The 19,254-nt window shown below is 37.6% G+C and overlaps 3 protein-coding genes across 6 annotated transcripts; 2 read left to right on the top strand and 1 right to left on the bottom strand.

The window, feature by feature from the left end:
• The first annotated feature begins 581 nt into the window (after positions 1-581).
• Positions 582-9,755, top strand: LOC109100183 (monocarboxylate transporter 6-like). 3 transcript variants are annotated; one of them, XM_042735557.1, is made up of 6 exons: positions 582-652; positions 750-800; positions 1,736-2,188; positions 3,866-4,009; positions 6,013-6,834; positions 8,165-9,755. In XM_042735557.1, the coding sequence occupies exons 3-6, from the start codon at positions 1,882-1,884 to the stop codon at positions 8,410-8,412; spliced, it is 1,521 nt and encodes a 506-aa protein (XP_042591491.1). In that variant the 5' UTR covers positions 582-652; positions 750-800; positions 1,736-1,881; the 3' UTR covers positions 8,413-9,755. The 3 variants fall into 3 exon arrangements, with proteins under 3 accessions (XP_042591491.1, XP_042591492.1, XP_018969222.1); XM_042735558.1 differs by lacking the exon at positions 750-800; XM_019113677.2 differs by having other exon boundaries at positions 588-800.
• A 551-nt stretch (positions 9,756-10,306) lies between these two features.
• On the top strand, positions 10,307-15,002 carry tap2t (transporter associated with antigen processing, subunit type t, teleost specific). Of its 2 annotated transcripts, XR_006156101.1 has the most exons (13): positions 10,307-10,559; positions 10,848-11,386; positions 11,500-11,614; positions 11,717-11,847; positions 12,147-12,352; positions 12,471-12,668; positions 12,749-12,877; positions 12,959-13,147; positions 13,226-13,399; positions 13,540-13,699; positions 13,811-13,947; positions 14,084-14,347; positions 14,409-14,635. XR_006156101.1 is itself a non-coding variant. In XM_042735556.1 (12 exons), exons 2-12 carry the CDS (start codon positions 10,855-10,857, stop codon positions 14,291-14,293), a joined length of 2,181 nt encoding a protein of 726 aa, XP_042591490.1. In that variant the 5' UTR covers positions 10,307-10,559; positions 10,848-10,854; the 3' UTR covers positions 14,294-15,002. The 2 variants fall into 2 exon arrangements, 1 of the variants encoding a protein (XP_042591490.1); XM_042735556.1 differs by having other exon boundaries at positions 14,084-15,002.
• faap100 (FA core complex associated protein 100) lies at positions 14,741-18,372 on the bottom strand. Its single transcript, XM_042734851.1, is given in 8 exon segments — positions 14,741-14,890; positions 14,998-15,084; positions 15,168-15,284; positions 15,367-16,121; positions 16,553-16,633; positions 16,731-16,952; positions 17,692-17,960; positions 17,962-18,372. Coding segments are annotated over 8 exon segments (2,085 nt in total). The 5' UTR covers positions 18,366-18,372.
• Between the last annotated feature and the right edge of the window lie 882 nt (positions 18,373-19,254).

Here is a 19,254-nt window from a genome sequence, read left to right as displayed (position 1 = left end):
TGCAGCCTCTCCCACTGACGGATTTTAGTTCAAAAGGGTTTGGTCAGACTTTTAATGTGAAATTGTTCTTTAAACGTCTCGACTCTAAAGCTACTCTTAAATTAAATCGGTCTAAATTGTCGCTGAAAAGGTTTTTTCATGATTAGTATTGGAAATATAAGGGGTTGGGGTTAAGAATAATGTTAGGATTTAGAATCTGCGTCACGGGACCAGTATGTACTTAACTCTAATGTAGTGCTGTTGGGAGTAAGTTTGGTTTTAGTAATCGTAATACTTGCTGTAGTTATGGATTTAAAACGCACTTTAATGAAGTATATAGGTTATTTTGCTGAACTACGCTAGCATTCAGGAACCCGCCCTTCAGCGTGACACAAGGCGGATGAGACTGAGCTGCTCTGGGGTAGAGGCGAGAGGAAATGGCATGCCATCGCCCCGGTGCTCAAATTTCTCTACGTGTAGACTGCTTTTAAAGTAGCCGTTACCACTTTAATCTAGCTCTCCATTTGGGTTATGTCGTGATAGTACGATATATTTCATCCTTAAAAATCCAACTCCCATTTTCTCCTCACTACACACAAAAAATGACAGTCTCCACAGCCTCCGCAGCTCAGAGACACGGCGCTGGCATAGATGCCTGAAATGCGCTGAAAAGGTGCGTTTGTTGTTTATTGCATTATTATTAGTTATTTTTTTCAAGGCTTGGATTGTGTCGTGTTTGAGACTGGCAATACGTTTGGTTTGAAGAACAGGATGCAGTGTTGACACTGGCTGTGAGACCCCGGTGTTGAGGTTGATTTCAGGTAGGCTACTTTCAATAAAAACACTATTTGTTTGAACAGCTTACTTAAGGGCTATAGCCATCCAAACATGTCTGAAGTGTTTGAAGTATTTTCATAGCACTTGTTGAAAAAAATCGCACGTGCACTTTCCATAGTTTCTTTGTTGTTCATAGTAGCTTCTTCCTGAACAGCAGAAATGTCATCATGCTCAGAACACCCTAAAACAGCTGTAGAAACTGAACAATAACAGTGGTGGAGATTATGATTAATCCAAGTCCACCAATAGGTGGCGACACACGAATGTATTTTTTTCTCTGTTGAACAAATCATTGAGTCCTTGAATCATTCACACAACTGATTCTCTAAAAACAGAAAATCTTTAAGGACTAAAACGAATTTATCGTCCTTATAATGCCTATCTTGGTTGTATACAAACCAACTGAGTGTGTAAACATCATAAGCCTTTAGCAGAATTATAGACTTGACTTTAATCAAGCTGTAGAAAAGACAGCAATAATAGTCTAAATAAATAAACAGTTTAAACAAAAAAATAAGTTGCTTTTATTGGTTATATGTACTTTTTGAATAATCTCCTGCCATTCATTTAATGAATCCAATGAAAAGCTACTTCACAGCACTCAGTGCTATTTGCTGGCTACAGTAAGTTCCCTTGTTAGATAGCCTAAATATGAACTTGGTTAGTATTCAGGTAAGGCCAAACAAACCGTGAAAAATGTCTTAGGTGGATGTGAACAAATACCTCTCATGTCTACCTGAACTTGAAAGGTAAACAAAGAGGAGTTTGACAAGTTCATACAGCAACTTAGTTTTGTGGGTCCACCCAATATTTTGCATCATATTTTCAGTATTTAAATTATTATTATTTTTTTTAAATTGTGTTTTAAAAATTTAGTTTTTGTTTATTTGTTTAATAAGATTAGCCTTTTTTTGTATAGGTGTATAGCAAGCACACTTTATTTGGAGGATATAGAATATGCAAGAATGTGTTGCCCTGCTCTTTTTCTGCTGATGGCCCGAAGCTCCGCGGATCAAGTGGAAAAACCCAGGCACCAGTGACTTGGTTACCATCAGATTGGAAAATATGGCACCTCCGCAACCTTTCAGCATGGAGGAGCAGTCAGGGGAGCTATGTGAGCCTGAATCTGAGGAGGGAGAAAAACAAGGACCAGGAACCCCTTCTGATCAAGCTCATCCAGTTACCTACGATGCACCAGATGGGGGCTGGGGATGGGTGGTCCTGGTGGCTACCATCCTTGTCTTGGCTCTGACGCTGGCCTTCCCCTCCTGCATTGGCATCTTCTACTTAGATCTTCAGGAAGAATTTCAAGCCAGTAACAGTGAGACGTCTTGGGTGCCGTCGATAATGACATCAGTTTTGCACGCCGGAGGTGAGGATGTTATAGAGAAATTGTTGTTTCTACACCAGTAACACAACAAAATGACATTGCAAAAATGACGATAGTTTTAAACGGGTTTCCTCAACATACTGCCTATCTTTTATTGGTTGTAAAAACAAGAAATCCCACCTCCAAACTCACGCTCAGGGTTTCCCAAACAGGAGTTTGTGAGCTAATAATTAATTATACTGAATGTCATATTAAAACTGAAATAGTGATATATCGTATTAAATTGAAATTGTCAAATCTAAGGATATGCTGCTTCTCTCTTACCTCCATTTCTGCGCTTTGTTTAATGTCCATTTGGGAACACAATGAGGTCTACAGTAAGTTCACGTTATTTACACGAACATATGCATAATTTCCTGTATTTTTTTTTTTTTAACAGAACGTTACAGCATTTCACCAAAATTACACCAAAATAAAAACTCAAGGACATGTTAACGTGTTAAAAGCTTGAGAGGGTTTGAAAATTTAAAAGTGAATAATTCAAGACATAAATATTTGTATTGTAATTTGTAGTGTTAGTTGGTTGTTGTAAAGCGTGAACTAAGTGGAAGCAGAGTCTTTGTTCTTTGTGTCTGGATGTCCCAGAAGTAGCAATATACTGTATGACCAAATAAAAAAATAAAATTCTGACAAATTCATGCAGCCCTATATTTATAAATGATTTTAAAATAAAAACAATAATAAAAAAACACTAAAACAGAACTGTGAACAATAAAACATTATTAAAGTATTGAATTATTAACTTAAAATCTCAGGTACTATACTTCATGTAAATATTTTACGTCTAAGGGTTTCGGTTAACGAAAAAAAAAAAAGATTTGGGAAGCCCCGAGCCAATTTTGCATGAGTCAAGCTGGTCAAAAATATGGAGCAATATTTTGAAAGCACCACAGAGTCACAGTGTTTGAATTTTTGGGGGAATCAAAATATGAATGAATGGCTTACTTATACTGTACTCGTGTTTGCATATTAAACTGGGTTAACCTTAATTGACATTTAACTTCCAACTTGAAATACTTCCAATCCAGAGACTTGTGTTACTTTTGCAGCAGTTTTAAAAACACTTATTAAAACTCTTATTTGTATTTAATATTATCCTCCTTTATTAATAAAGCTTTTTTTTACATTCTGTATTTCTATGCAAAATTTTGTTTAATCAGATGTAAAACAGGTACAAGTATTGCATTGAATGCACTGAATGAAATTCATCCCCACTGCGAGAAGGAAGTTGTGGTCATTATTTGTTCTGATTTAGGTTGATAACAGCCATATTAATGATGGCAATTAGACGTCAGTGTTTGATTTACATGTTTACTGTGAATTTGGCTTTTACTGATAGTCATAGTAGCAGCTATAGTAATGGTAAAAAAAGAGGAACAGCTTGATTAATCATTTATTACACACACTTCATTGAACCTCTTCAAATGTCATACATCAATTCACGAGTTCACGCTAACATATAATTAGTTGAAGTATGGTAATTTGACGTGCTGTCTGGGAAAAGGCTCCAAGCTCGAGAATAGCCCGAACCAGATCATTGTTCTAGGGTGGTGGCTGTGGAAAATCTGAGCTGTAGAAATATGCAATGTCATTCTTGGATAGTAGGAGTAAACCACCTCATATTAAAGCTTTTTTTACCATTCAGTGTTTTTCTTGCAGGCCCTCTGTGTAGTATGCTGGTGGAACGCTTTGGTTGCCGGGCAACAGTGATGTTTGGGGGAGTGCTGAGTGGTTTTGGAATGGCAGTCAGCTCTTTCTCACATTCCATCGTTGACTTATACATCACCACTGGGGTCATCACAGGTCAGTAATGCTGGGTACACACCACAAGACACCCCAAATCAGCCCGATTTCTCCCCTTCCGACAATCCTAGGTAATGTTCCGATTATCTTGGTGGTGTAAAGATTATCTTATCAGATTTTCCTGTGCTGTGAGGTGTGTTAAGAGTGACTGAATCTTCTTAGAAGAATGTCAGACGTGCCCTGATCGCGAATCAGAAATCCTGATGTGTGGGGGGAACCCCAAGGACAAATGCGCGTATGATCTGGAGATTATCACGTGAAACGAAACAATATCCAATCAGAAAGCGAGCTGACAGAAGCCGGAAGCATAACAAACGCAGTCATAGCACAGCACAAAAGAATTTGGACAGCAGAGATGGAGGATCAGCTTGTCGATTTGTGGCAACTGTATGAGTGTTTATACAGCGTGTCCATTTTCTGTCAAAATCATTCCTAACACTATCATCACAATGTCTTCCTGCCCTTTTGGATTGGTGCTCTGTTCTTGAGGATCTTCTTACGATCTTGTATTGCCTTATTGTATATGTGTTTTTTGCAATAAATAATAATAATAAATAAATAAATAAATTCTTCCTGTCTATTGTCCGCCATGTTTATACTCGAGTCTCGAGAGATTTTGAGAGATTTCCTGTGTTCACAGTCGGGACTCTGGTTGAAAATCTGTTGGTGTGTGGTGTGCTGTCTTTGTCACATCGCGGCACACCACACACTATAGGAGCAAAACGGTTACATCAAGGATTTTTTGTCCTCATGTTTGTGGTCTCTCACATTTTGAAAATCTTTTACGATTTTAAAGTCTTTTAGTGTTTACCCAGCTTCGCCAGAGGAAGTGATTATGATATCTTGTTTGATCTGTAAGAAGAGATAAAAGAGAAACAGTGATTACATAAACATCCTTGTGATTATGTAAAGAGTTATCACTAAGCACTTTACCAGCTGACCTGATATGAATAAGAATATGATTACAAAAGTGGCTGATTTCTTGAGTAATATCACACAAGAATCCTAATTAATCACACCACCCACAAAAAAGATTCAGATGTTAAAAATGTATGTACTGTAGCAACAAGCAGAGTTGTGTGAACTGTAAAAATAAGTAAATGTGAAAAATAAAAGTCGTTATTTATTATTAATTTATCATTCATTAATAGATATTATTATTATTAATTATAAAATAGTTTAAATTATTTAAACAATAAATAAATGTATTAAATAGCTCAGATAGGCAGCATGGAAGTAAACAATACATGAGCATTTATGATATTACTAATTGATTATTAAATATAAATATAATTATTATTGTCTGTTATATACTTTAATATTTAGAATAAAAATCTAAATATTTTTATTATCTTTATTATGATATATCATTATTATTATTATATTGATAAATAATATTATTAACAAAATATTATTTGCATTATTTTTATTACTTACCAAATTTATGTATTTATTAATTAATTAATTGATGATGTTATTATATGATATTCTACTAATAATAAATCCATTTTTAATTATTTGATTATTAATTATTTAAACCATTATAATTAATTATTATATTTACAGTTACAGATTTAATGTATTTATTATTAATTCTTAAATTATATACAACTAATAATAATAAAAAATCCATTTGTTTTTAATAGATTTGTAATTAATTTTAAACCATATATTATAACAACAACAACAACAACAATTATTGTTTTATTTACAGTTACAGATTGAATGTATTTATTATTAATACTTAAATGATATATAACTTATAATAATAAATGTATTATTGATTGATTGATTTATTATTAATTATTAAACCACATATTAATGACAATAAATATTATTTTTTATAATTATTATAAATTCAGTAACAACTCAGATGTATATACAGTTACAGTTTTCATAGTTTGCATGTAATTAAATAATAGGTGTTTACTGTTACCGAAGTACAATGAACTTCATCCAGCAGTCAGTTCTATATAATTCATAACTCTCTGTTTGCTTCACAGGTCTGGGTTTCTGTTTCAGCTTCCAGGCCGCGGTCACTATACTTGGCCACTACTTTGTGCGCCGTCGTCCTTTTGCCAATGCGATGTCCTCCACTGGCACTGCTCTGGGTCTGTCTACATTGCCTTTTTTAGGTGACTATCTGCAGAGTACGCTAGGCTGGAGAGGGAGCTTTCTGGTACTCGGTGCTGTGCTGCTCAACTGCTGTGTTTGCGGAGCCGTTATGAGACCCGTCAGACCTCGCAAGCCCAGAAAGTCTGAGGTGATGAGCAACGGTCCCAGACCCGCAGGCAAAAAGGGATGCGTTCTGGGGATCTTTCAGGGTTTAGCATCGTCCCTCAGAAAACACATGGCCTTTGACCTCTTCTGTAGTAACCCGCGATTTCGGGTGTTTTCACTGGGCATCACTTGGATGATGCTGGGGTTTGTGGTGCCACTCATTTACCTGGTCCCGTATGCAACAGCTCACAAAATGGATCCAAGCCGAGCCGCCCTGCTGCTCTCCATCCTGGGCTTTATCAACATCATTGTGCGGCCTCCCGTCGGAGTGCTCTTCAGCCTGTCCTGGTTTAAAGGTCGACACATCTACGTTTTCTCAGCCGCACTCTTCATAAATGGACTCAGTAATAGTATCTGCTGCATTTCTGCCAGTTTCCCAGTGTTGTTAATGTATGTCCTGATGTATGGACTGTCCATGAGCCTGGTAGGCTCACTGATGTTCACCGTCCTGATGGACACGGTGGAGATGAGTCAGTTCCCATCTGCACTTGGCCTGTTGTCTATCATGGAAAGCGTTACGTTGCTAATTGGACCTCCTCTCGCAGGTAACTTGTGTTTTGAATTATGTGTCATGTCACTGCCTGAATGTGTATGACTCACAGAACACAGCCCAGACATGATCTATAGGCATCCAAACTCCAGATACCACCCTTTAAAACAGACAGAGACTGTTTTAAATGTGGTCATGCTGGTATTTCAACATTTGTACCTGCTCTAGACTTGAGACAACAAGTATGGTTTCTATAGACAGCAGAGGCTACAGACTACAATTGCCACAACACATGACCGATAAAATTTGCTGAATATTTTTTCTCTTTTTAAATCTTGTTTGCATTTACTAATGTGTAAATGTGTTTCATTACTACACTACTTTGTAATTCATATATATATATATATATATATATATACAAATACTTACCTACATATTACAAATGCATACATAAAAGAAAATATGTAGGTAAATATTGCTGTTTATTATTATGTATTATATAAAAGGTATTATATATTAACCTTTTATGCTCACGAAAGCTTTATTACCTTTAAAAAATACAGTAAAAACAGTAATATTGTAAAAGGATATTACAATCTAAAATAAAATATTTTTTTTAAAGATTTTTTTAACCCTCATGTACAGTAGATTGAGCATCTGACTTTAATTTTTATTTATTTTATTATTTAAATAAACTAGAGCAGGCAAACATGTCATTAAAATGACTAGTTATAGTACCTACAAAATACAATTTCCATTATAGATTCATATGAATTTTACCCTATAATCTTCTTGTTAATAAAAAAGCTAGTGCACAATGCATTACCTAAAAATGTGACTGCTCTTATCCCTGGTTTAAATCTGGCTCAGATCAGGAAATGAACGTTATTTCCTGTCACGTCTCAACTGTCTTGTCAAAGTCCCAAAAAATCATTCAAAAAATTTTGACATTCCCACACATTCTTGTGACATAAAGAAGAAATCACTATGATCCAGAATTCAAATGAATGTGTGATTGTGTAGCTATCAGTGAGGAGGTCTGTGCCTGTGTTTGAGTAAAAAGAATGGAATGTCTGCTCCACTGTAAAACACTAATCAGGATTTACATGTTGGTGGGAGCGAAGGCTCTGATGTCAATCTGGTCAAACGGACCGTTCTTTCTCACACACAAATGTCATTAGTTGGGTCAAGCACTGCCTAGCACCTTGCAGTGCCACTGAGTACACGTTTTTGGCTTAAGACTCACCCAAATCCTACCACACTCATGCACGACTCATGTTTTGGTGGTTATTTTCAAAATAATAATGATAGAGCAGATTTTTATTGTATTTGAACATATGTAGATCTTGTAATATATCTGTAATATCTCTGCACCTGTGTTCCAGGAATCCTTGTGGACCGTACTGACCAGTACACGTATGTGTTTGTGGCCTGCAGCATCACGGTGGCCTTATCAGCTCTGTTCCTTATGGTTTCCTTTTACTGGCTGGACTCCCGTGATGCAGCCCAGAAGAACAGTTCCCCAGCGTCTGGGTCTCCAGCTAAGCCTGCAGTCAATCTGGCCATGGACTGCCAGTACAGCAGTGTGCCTACAGATGGGGACAAGACACATAACCTATCATCAGAGGCATAAAAAAATCACAAATGTATGACCTGGATTAGTATTCTTTGTCTTAGTTATCGTGATCCGATCAGGTACATAAATGTTTCCTTGCCATTTAATAGTATGTTTGTAACTGTTTTATTTCAGCATCAAACCCTGGTTGTTTTGTACATTGTTATATGACACTGGTTTTTGTAAACATCCTGTCTCACATCACTGGTTTGCCATGGAACTACAATGGCATCCGTTAATGCAGTCCTCTGAATTCAAGTAAATATTATAAACGCTTCTTCATTCCTGATCTAAATGACAGAATGCTGAAGTTGTTTGCCCAGGAAATTAAGCTATTTCAAGTCAGAAAATGTTGAGCATTGTGACTGATTTGTTTCATCTTGTGCTTATAATATTCAGCTTCCTCATTTTTGCCGGTTACACTACTCTTCAACAGTTTGAGGTTGATAAGATTTTTGAAAGAGGTCTCTTATGCTCACAAAGTCTGCTTTTATATGTTTAAAATACAGTAAAATCATTAATATTGTGAAATATTATTACAATTTTAAAATAACACTTTTCTATTTTTATATATTTTAAAATTTAAATTATTCCTGCGATGGTAAAGCTGAATTTTTAACAGCCATCACTCTGGTCTTCAGTGTCATATGATCCTTCGGAAACTATCTGGTGCTCAAGAAACATTTCTTCTTAGTATAAATGTTAAAAACAGAGATGCTGCTTACATATTTTGATTTTATTTTTGTAAATAGAAACAGCATTTGTTTGAAATAGACATTTTCAGACTTTTAATTTAATGCATCCTTGCTGAATAAAAGTATTAATTATTTTTCTAAGTTCTTTCAAAAAAAAATCTTAATGACCTCAAATGTTTGGACGGCTCTATATATCACACTGTGTTGTTTTATACACTTTTTGTGTCATAAGACCATGCACTGAAAGACCTGACGCTTAAGGAAGATTGTTGGTCTGTTGCGTTTACACATCCAGTTCCCAAAGGGTAGGAAAGGTATACAGTATAATAAATCATTAGAAATTCTTTTGTTATTATTGCACATAGGTACAGACATTCTTTAACCAAGATTTAAAACTCAGACTTCATGTTTTCTGGTTCTCAGCGAGTGCTTGAGTATGACAGTTCTTAAATATGTGTCCTTGGCTTTGTTTGTTTGTTTGATGAGTTAGTACTGAATAAGATTGTGTTTGAACTAAAGGTGGAAAGGGCCTATTATTATTATTGAGTGACATGAATTACATGCGTCACATTTCACTTGATGCTGATTTATATGTAAACTCCTCGTGTAAACTGTTTGTCATCTGGTCGTTCTGTTGTTTTGCTACTTTCCCAAAGCAAATGACCAGCTTATCCTGAGAGAATAATTCATAACACAATATAAAATAAAAAAAAAAAATATAATAAAAAAAATTTCTGTACTCAATTTAAATTTAATAATAAAGATGTAAGCAGATAAACGCTCTGTTTTTTTCTTTTTCTATCAGTTAACAAGCATAATTAGGTTTGGCTTATTTTTATTTCTTTTTTTTTATTTTACCGGGTAACCCTTCTTCACTTTCTGGTTAATGTTTGCAGAAAAGTCCAACATTTGTGTGATCAATCCATAGATTTGTTTGAGGTTACATTCTATCAGACAAACAATGTGTCAGACAAAGTGTTAATAAGTTAGTGTCAGCTTCAGTTTTAAAATCCTTGAATACACACTCACTCACGAAATAAACCAAATAATTCACAATAATAGTGTCAGCTTCAGTGTTAAAATCCTTGCATACACACTTGCCCACGAGAGAAACGAAGGGCTGCTCATTCATGAAATCGCCCATATAATGCATGATATTTGCTAAACAGCGCCATCTGCTGGACACTTAGAGAACAAACATGCGCCAAACAGCTTCCGCTGCTGGCGAGTCCACAACCGACGCGTAAAACGTCATGATAAGCACTACGTACAATAGCAATATGAGATAAAAACGTGTTTAGTGCACACTACCTCGTTTTAAGGAAACTATTCGGTCATTAAATGCATTTTCTAAATTGAGTCTTATTAATGCTTAATGAAACTGAAAAACCGTTTTGGCACCGCCCATAAGTGAAAGTGAAACCAAAAGGGATCTTGCGACAAAATGCAAAGAGAGCAACTAAGTTAATGGTAAGAACGAAGACTTATATTGTTTATCTGTTTATGTTATTTAGCGCTTATTTCCTATATTTAGATGCACTAGAGAAGACTGATGCTTCTTAAAAAAATAAAAAACGTTGTAAACCAGCCTAAGCTAGTTTAACGTTACTAATATTAGCAATGGGTTTTCAGTTGGTCACACTACGAGACCATCTTGCCAATCTGCTAAAACCCCCCAAAAACCAGCCAACAGACTCGTGTGACCAGGCTTTGAAGCAATTTCAGACTGGTTTATCTGATTCATCTTTATCTTTTCAGTTTTAAGATGTCCTCAAAGGCTCACCCCATCTATAGAACCGCAGCAGTGCATTTCTGCCTGTTGTGCTGTGATCTTTTCATCTGGGCTTGTGTGTGGGCTACACTGTTGTGGTTGGATGGAGAGGGCAGTCTGGATCTATGGGGCCTGTGGGCTCTCAGGACCATCGGCTGTGTTGTGCTTTATTCATTAAGCACAATTTTTACGGACATCAGCATTCAGCCTCTCCTGAAGCGGTGGATAGCCCTACTGAGCTTTCTACCTCCAGTGTTTGACAGTATGCAGACAATGCTGCACGGGACCGTGAGAGGCTTCAGTCCTGTTCCTGATCCTGGCATGGTGATCCTGAGCTCTGCTACATCTACTCTCATATATATTGTGTGGGAGATGGCCTTCCCACATGGGGCATCATCTAAGGGCGCCAGAAACCAGAAGAAAGATGAAGAGGCCAAAGCGCTCCTAATGAGGGTCATTCGCTACTCCAGGCCTGACTATCTTCATCTAGGGGCGGCCTTCCTTTTCCTCAGCCTGGCAGCGCTGTGTGAGTGTTTCTCCTGGTTAAGGAAACTATAATATTATCTGAATTGCATCTTGATTTTAAATCCAAATAAATTTTCCATGATGCAATGTGAACCTGTTTGTTTTTTTTTATAGTTGAGACATTCATCCCATACTGCATTGGTAACATTATTGACATATTGAGTGGAAAGTACCAGCACTCCAATTTCTCATGGGCTATTGGACTCATGGCACTGTGCTCACTTGGAAGGTCAGTGTAACATCACTGCCATGCAAATATCTTAAAAACGAATGCCTTCTTGAACAAAGTGGTTTTGTTTTTGGAATTAATTGTTCATTTGTTGTGTCTTTATTCTATGTTCAGTGGTATGCGTGGCGGGATGTTCATGTGTAGCCTCAGCAGACTCAACAAAAGAATACGACACATGCTGTTCCAGAACCTCATGAAGCAGGAGATAAGCTTCTTTGAAGAAAACAAACCAGGTACCTGTCATTCATGTTTAAAAAAATTTTTTATGTCAATACCGGATCTTCTGGAGAAGACGACAGATTCAATCCATTTTTTTGTGTTTTCAAATAATAAGTGCCACTAAGTTTTGTACCATTCCACAAAAGTAAAACATTTTAAAAATTCAAAGAATAAAGTGACTGAAGATCCCCAGAAGGTTAAAAACACATCTTGCGAGACTGCATATTTGGGTGTGATTTTAGAAGTAGACAAAGCTACCAAATAGTGCATATGTGATAATATATATTATTTAAAATCATTTTCTCTCTTACAGGTAGTCTTACGTCACGTTTGATCTCTGACACTGATAAAATGGGACGTTCTGTGGCCATGAATGTGAATGTGTTACTGCGGAGTTTGGTGAAGACATGTGGCATGCTGTTCTTTATGCTGCGCCTATCCTGGCAGTTAACCCTTCTCACCTGCATCGAAATGCCACTTCTTGCTTTCATTCAGAATTCATACAACAACATCTCCCAGGTTAGTAAACCTTCTCATGTTGATTTCACACAGCTTCATAAAGCTCTGCTTTGGCCGCCCCTGAAATGTTTTTTCAACAAACCATAATGAATTCAAAATACTTCACCTTTCTGATCAGAAAACAGCCAAAGAGCTTCAGGACTGTAATGCAGAGACTACGGAGTTGGCATCTTCTGTCATTGCGTCGATGAAGACTGTGCGCAGCTTTAAGGCAGAGCGTCAGGAGCAACAGCGATATGAACTGACTCTCAACAGAAAGCTCCAGGTTCTGAGGCGTAAAGGCATCTACAGTGCCATCCATCTCTTAATCCGCAGGGTAAATCATATACAGTCCTGAGTTGCATGCCCTGGTCTCCAAAATATTGTTTCATTGATTCTACTTTCATTGCATTTTAGTTCATTACAGTAGGCTTGAAGGTAGCAATGCTGTTCCAAGGCCGAAATCTCATCTCCTCTGGACAGCTTAGCAGCGGCAGCCTCCTTGCATTTGTGTTCTATCAGAAGGACATGGTGACCAACATGAAAGTACGCCTGGCACATAGAATTTTACAGTGATATGAATCTTCATTTAGAGAGACTAAATTCTGTCCATCACTATATTCTCAGCATCTTGTATACATCTATGGAGACATGCTGAATACCGTGGGATCTGCAGTCAAGGTGTTCCAGCTGCTTGACAGGAAGCCACAGATGAGAGAGGCAGGTGATTTGGCCCCAGAGAAGCTTAAGGGAAGACTAACCTTTGAAAAGGTCACCTTTTCCTACCACTCCCGCCCTAATGAAAAAGCACTTAAAGTGAGTTTTCGTTTATACTGCAAAAGCTGATCAGAGAACTCATGGGATTTGCATGTAGTCATTGTTGAATTGTTGCAGTCTGTCACACTGGAATTGAGTCCAGGGAAGCTGACGGCATTGGTGGGACCTTCTGGTGGTGGAAAGACCTCTTGCGTCTGCTTGCTGCAGAGGTTCTATGAACCAAAGGAGGGTGAGGTGTTACTGGATGGAGAACCTCTGTACCGCTACCAGCACCAGTACTTCCACGGAAAGGCAAGGAATGATACACCAGCATTTATAACCATGTAACTTGAGGAGAGATCTGCAAACAGTCAATTCTGTTGGAAGGTTCGGTGAAATTAGTAGTAGTTGTAGCTGCAAATTAATACATCACTCTCTTTCATTTGGCTTAGGTGGCAATTGTATCCCAGGATCCTGTGCTTTTCTCTGGCTCTGTGAGATATAATATTGAATACGGTTTGAAGGACTGCACACTTGAAAGAGTAAAAGAAGCTGCTCGGAAAGCCAACGCTCACAACTTCATATGCAATTTGGAACAAGGATATGACACAGGTAGATAAAACTAGACAGACTAATAACCGATATGGATATATTGTGCTTTTCCATAAATAACATAAAAACTCTTTAAAACAAGTAGGTTAAATCTGAATGCTTTTTCTAAAGATGTTGGCGAGTGTGGTGGCCAGCTGTCCGCAGGGCAGAAGCAGTGCATTGCCATAGCCAGAGCTCTGATAAGGAACCCACAGATTCTCATCTTGGACGAGGCCACCAGCCACATGGACTGCAGCACCCAACAAGCTGTACGGACTCCTCTGGAATTAATACTAAAATCCTTATATCTTAATAAGCAGCTGCACATTATTTTGAATCTGCTGTAACACAATAAATTCTGAGGTCCTCTCATTAACGGTATCTATCCATGATCTTGTTTTCCAGGTTCAAGATGTGCTCAATAACATAACGGACCAGACAGTACTGGTGATAGCTCATCGTTTGGAGACTGTAGAGAAAGCAGACCACATTATCTTCATGGAGGGAGGTGATGTCGTAGAGCAAGGAACACACCAGCAGCTCATGGCTAAAGAAGGAAGATACTATCGGCTCAGAGAAAAGCTTTTCAATCTGGAAATACAACCAGCAGACTAAAGTATCAGATATTTTGATGTATTTTACATTTTAAAGAGACTTTGTTGATCCTGGATCAACATTATTGTCCAAAAATATAGACCTTTCCCTACCCATAATTTATGCCTAAAATCAGAGGGAAATGATAGTTGAATAACAAGGGTGTAGAAGCTCCTAACTCTGGTTGTAAGGGTAAAATTGACATTTCCTGTAAACTTATCCCTGAATTCTGATTGGTTGATTGGAATGTTGTTCCAGGATCAACATGGATGTTGATCCAGGAACATGTTGCACCTCTGTATGTATAGACAGTGTTTTATTGATTATGGAATAAAAAGTGTGAATGAGACACACAAAAAGGAACGCATGGGATTTGTGTCCTAACAGTAAAACAAGTATGGAATAACAACCTCTAGTCTAGTGTATTAAGAAATATATGTAATAAAGGCTTTCGATGGTGCACTTCAATCAGAGAATGACCAACGGATTTGCCCTCAGCTGCAAAAAAATGCGGAACAGGATCTCAGAGTTCTTTTTCATCTTCATTGTGCCACTAAGAGCTGCTTGATTCTGAGCATCCTGAAGGTCTTTAAAAAGAGACTGGCAATAGAAAAAAATGTTATAGTTTCATGTGATTGAAGCAAAACTGTGTGATACATGTGAATTAATACTAATCACAGTGTAAAAGTGTAATAAAGAAATAAATGGAAGGGAATCAGATCTACCTCAACATGCCGTACGGCTTCAAACAAGCTCTGTGCCTTTAGCTGTTTTGTATGACCACATTTCAAAGCCGAGTCTCTGAACAAGACCTGTTGAAAATGCCATGATCTGTAAGTTAGATTCGATTGTAAGTCCATGTTCACAAAATGGAAATACTTTATTATAAAAGTACCTGAAGGCGCCTTAGAATGGCATGATGCAGTCCACACACTGCTGCCACAGATGTACTTTCCACCCGAATCTCCAAGACTTCGAGAGGTCCATCAGAACAGAAATCTTCCAGTATTACCTTGAGGAAAGACATGGGTAACTCACTCTAAATGACAGACTTTATGATCATAAATAAATTATCAGTAGTATAAAGTCAGCACCTCTTTGACCAGAATCTTGACAGAGCATCCATCTGGGCTGTAGGCACAAATCAGTGGACTTTGTACCTACGGATTTTTCTCCTGAAGTCTGTGTTTCAAGGATTCTGCCCTGTAGAAGATAGTAAAAAAACTCCTGGTTGCTGAGAAGTGCAGTTTGGTCTTTAGAAGCTCTGATGATACCCTGACCATCACTGTGATGGGTCCTGACTTGGTAGTAGTATCAGAATCCTTGGTTAACACTCCTCTGGAATGCAGGAAGGCTTGGATGCCATCCGTGACCGTATTGTGTCTGATGTTACCATGAGAAAATGATCCCTCTAACCTTAAAGCATCAAGCCAGTCCACTGTTAAAGTACTCAAAGGTGCACTGATGGAGCCCGTCTCTGTCAGGAGCTGAGAAACACCTAGGGAAGATGCTTCAGGACTAAACAGAGCAGATAGGGAGAAGGTGAGAGAACAGTAGACTTTCACTGGCAGAGACAGCCCACCAGTGCTTTCAAGAGGAATGGTTACATCCAGTTTCTGACCAGAATCCAGTTTCTTGAATGGGAATGAGTACGTCCTAGATGAGCCCTCCATATTTGGACCCTTGGATAATGGGTGGACCTGAATGCACAAAGTCCAGCCATGTTCCAATGTACATCCACTTGAATTTTCAAGCACACACGTTAGAGTCAACGAGTCTCTTTGGAGCAATGAGCTCAATCTGGCTACACCACGACAGCTGAGTGGAAGTTTGGAGCCCACGTCACATGCGTTTTAAGTCTGTGTTTCAAGGATTCTGCCCTGTAGAAGATAGTAAAAAGAGTAAATGATGTGACAATATTTATTTTTCTCCTGAAGTCTGTGTTCAAAAAGATTATGCCCTGTAGAAGATAGTAAAAAGAGTAAATGATGTGACAATATTTTTTGAGTTTTAAATAAATAAATAAAAAACCTTGTTTTATGAAGAACATGTTTTTATTTCTGTAAAAAAAAAAATTTTTTTTTTTCCAAAAGCAACTATGATTATAATTATCATATTATAAAGTTTAAATAAATAAAAAAAACTCAAAAACTTTTAGTAGTTGCCGCTGGAAAACCAGTAGTCTTTTCAGTGATGAAGCATGAAACGGACCTCGCCCAGATGTTTGCGATGGAAGCCAGGAGGTCCTTCACTCTCTGGCCTGCCAGAGATGAGGGAAACCTGGGAACATTTCAGATCCTTGAGGAAAGTTCACACAAAGCAGTCTTCCACTCAAAGATACTGCCAAAAGCTGCACAGATCCTTAAAATGTAAAAACAAACACTTTGTGGTAAATGTCTTAAAACACTGGAAAATCCTGGTAAACAACAGAGATTTTTTTTTAATTCATGTACTGTACCTGTGGAGTTAGTATATGGTCCAGCAAGTGCTATAACCCTGCATACACCAAGACTGTCTGAGGTCAGAGCTTGCAGTTGGGACTCAATTCCTGTTTCTTCTGATGAAGATGATGCTGTGGTGAGCTGAAGAGCATGCAGATCATTGAGAGAGCTGTAGTACAGCCACTTATCATCAACACAGGCACACAGCACTGGTCCTCGTACACTATGTTCATTGAAGCCTGTAAAATGTGAATTTAATATAGATTATCAAAACTCATGAATTAAACAATGTATTAAAAATATTTTCATAATGCAATTCACAAGTACAGTGATTTTGATATTTTTAAGGGTATACAGTCAAAAATGTCAGGGTGATACAACTGTCCTGATATCAAAATAATAAAAAAAAAATCTTCATAAAAAAAAATGAATGTAAATCTAAAAAACAAACAAAAAATATTTCATGAATTATTAAAAACAATTATTACAAAAAAAAATACATTAATAAAAACTGCTTCACTACTTTACTACAATTTTTGTCTGCCAAATCGAGGCAATGTTAGACCAGGTTGTAAAATGTCATGTGGTTTAACCAACTCCCCAAAACAGTATTTATATTTGTGAAGTCAATATATGGATTAAAAAATAATTTTAGAAATATATTTTACAAGTTTTTATTTATTTTGTTTTTTATATATTTTTAATGTGTACACTCATATGTGTTCAAGGTATAAGGAAATACTTTATTACTTCTCATTTGGTCACACCACATGACATCTTTTCTGTCATTAAACTGAAACCTGTTTTTCCTGAAAATGGTATAAAGGTTTTATAAACCATATGAAACCAGTATGAAAACGAAAACAGTACATTTCTAATAAATTGGCTCGTTTACTAGATTACTAGACTCTCAAATCAAATAAAGACTAGGCCAATGGCAAATGTATGTGTAATAAAAGCACTTTAATTCAGTCTTACTATAATCTGCCTTTTTCCCTTCCAAGTTTGTTTGTTTGCTTTTGACCATTAGAAGTTTGCCTCTTTGACCAACTGCAACAAGACACTGAGGTCCACGTTCTCCACAGATGCAGGTTCCAATAAATACGACTGGCTGCTCTAAGCTCTGAAGGACTCTGACTGGAGATCTCTGTTCTCCTCTTGGACCAGCCAGGGTGGGGACGAGCAAAGGAAAGCAGCAAATACGTCCATCAGGTAAACCACACAGAATGACTGGAGAATTTACTAAAGGCGTCCACTCCAAATAAGAGCCTGAAAAGATGGGGCTCAAGATGAGGATGAAGGTCAGATTGGTGAGTGCTGACTGATGTGGAGTCTTCAGGGTAGATGCAAGTCAGTACTGGAGGTGAACCAACACTTTTATCTTTCTTTGTTATGCTTAAACAGCATGCGTTTAGAGTTATAACCTGGAAACATGCAAGTTTATGAAGGGGTCTGGATCCAGGCTCTTCGTAGAGATCAAAACTCCAGACAGACTTGTGAAGGCTAAGAGTCACAAGGATCTTCTTGACTATGGTGAACGCTTGCAGACTGGCATTTTTCAGGACTATGGACTCATCTGGTACAGTATACAGCACACTGTCAGTACTCTTGTTCACCAAGACAGAGGAAGAACTAGGAGTCAAACAACTCATTGACGCTCTGAAAATTAAACACAAGAATAGTTAATAAGGGGTATCAGGTAAAATATACAGTAAGTGGGTCCCAGCACATGTTGGGATTAGGGGTAATGAGATGGAGGGCAGGCTGGCTAAAAGGGCAATAACAAAAGAGAACATAGAAATGCAGGCTAATGTAAGTAAAGCAGAGATTAAATGCATAGTATGGGAAAAAGAGAGGTGGGAAAGAGAAGAGAAAGGGAGGCATTTATATCAAATTCAGAGAAATGTTAAAGAGGAAAGGGTGGAAATTGGTAATAGGAGAGAAGATGTGGTGATGACTAGGTAAAGGTTGGGACATTGTTCATTGAATAAAACACTAAAGATGATAGGGAAGCACCAGACAGGGTTGTGTGAGGGATGTCGAGAATGCGAGATGTGTGTGTGGATATTATTGTGAGTGGACAATGTGAGTGATGTGTACGTTTTAGTAGGAAAAGGGAATAGATAACCTAGTGTCTGATCCACACTCCGGATCAGAAGGGGGCGGTAATGCACCAATAAGCTGGATGCCAACCGCCGTTAAACTGTAAAGAAGAAGATTGACGGTCAGTCTGACTCTGAATCGTTTGGAGCAGATAGTTTCCCCGTAAACCTGTAAATTTTAAAACGCAGAGAATAAAAAAGAGCGCAGGAAAAAGTGGAATATTTAATAAATGGAAACTACACATGCAAATATATGATGTCGTTTGCCAGCGACGAAGTTTTTTTTTCTTTTTATCAAAATCAACAAAAGCGGCAGTTTGTAATATAGCTACTTTCTCTAAAAACGACAGCTTTCAATTTAGCGTGGCTGTATGTAGTTAGAAGTATAACTAGCTACATGCTTGAGGCTGTCGGGTATGCAATGAATGAACTCGTTTAC

This window comes from Cyprinus carpio, chromosome B12 (assembly GCF_018340385.1).
Source record: "Cyprinus carpio isolate SPL01 chromosome B12, ASM1834038v1, whole genome shotgun sequence".
In the NCBI taxonomy this organism is placed as follows: domain Eukaryota; kingdom Metazoa; phylum Chordata; class Actinopteri; order Cypriniformes; family Cyprinidae; genus Cyprinus; species Cyprinus carpio.
This window is presented reverse-complemented; position numbering and strand designations above follow the sequence as displayed.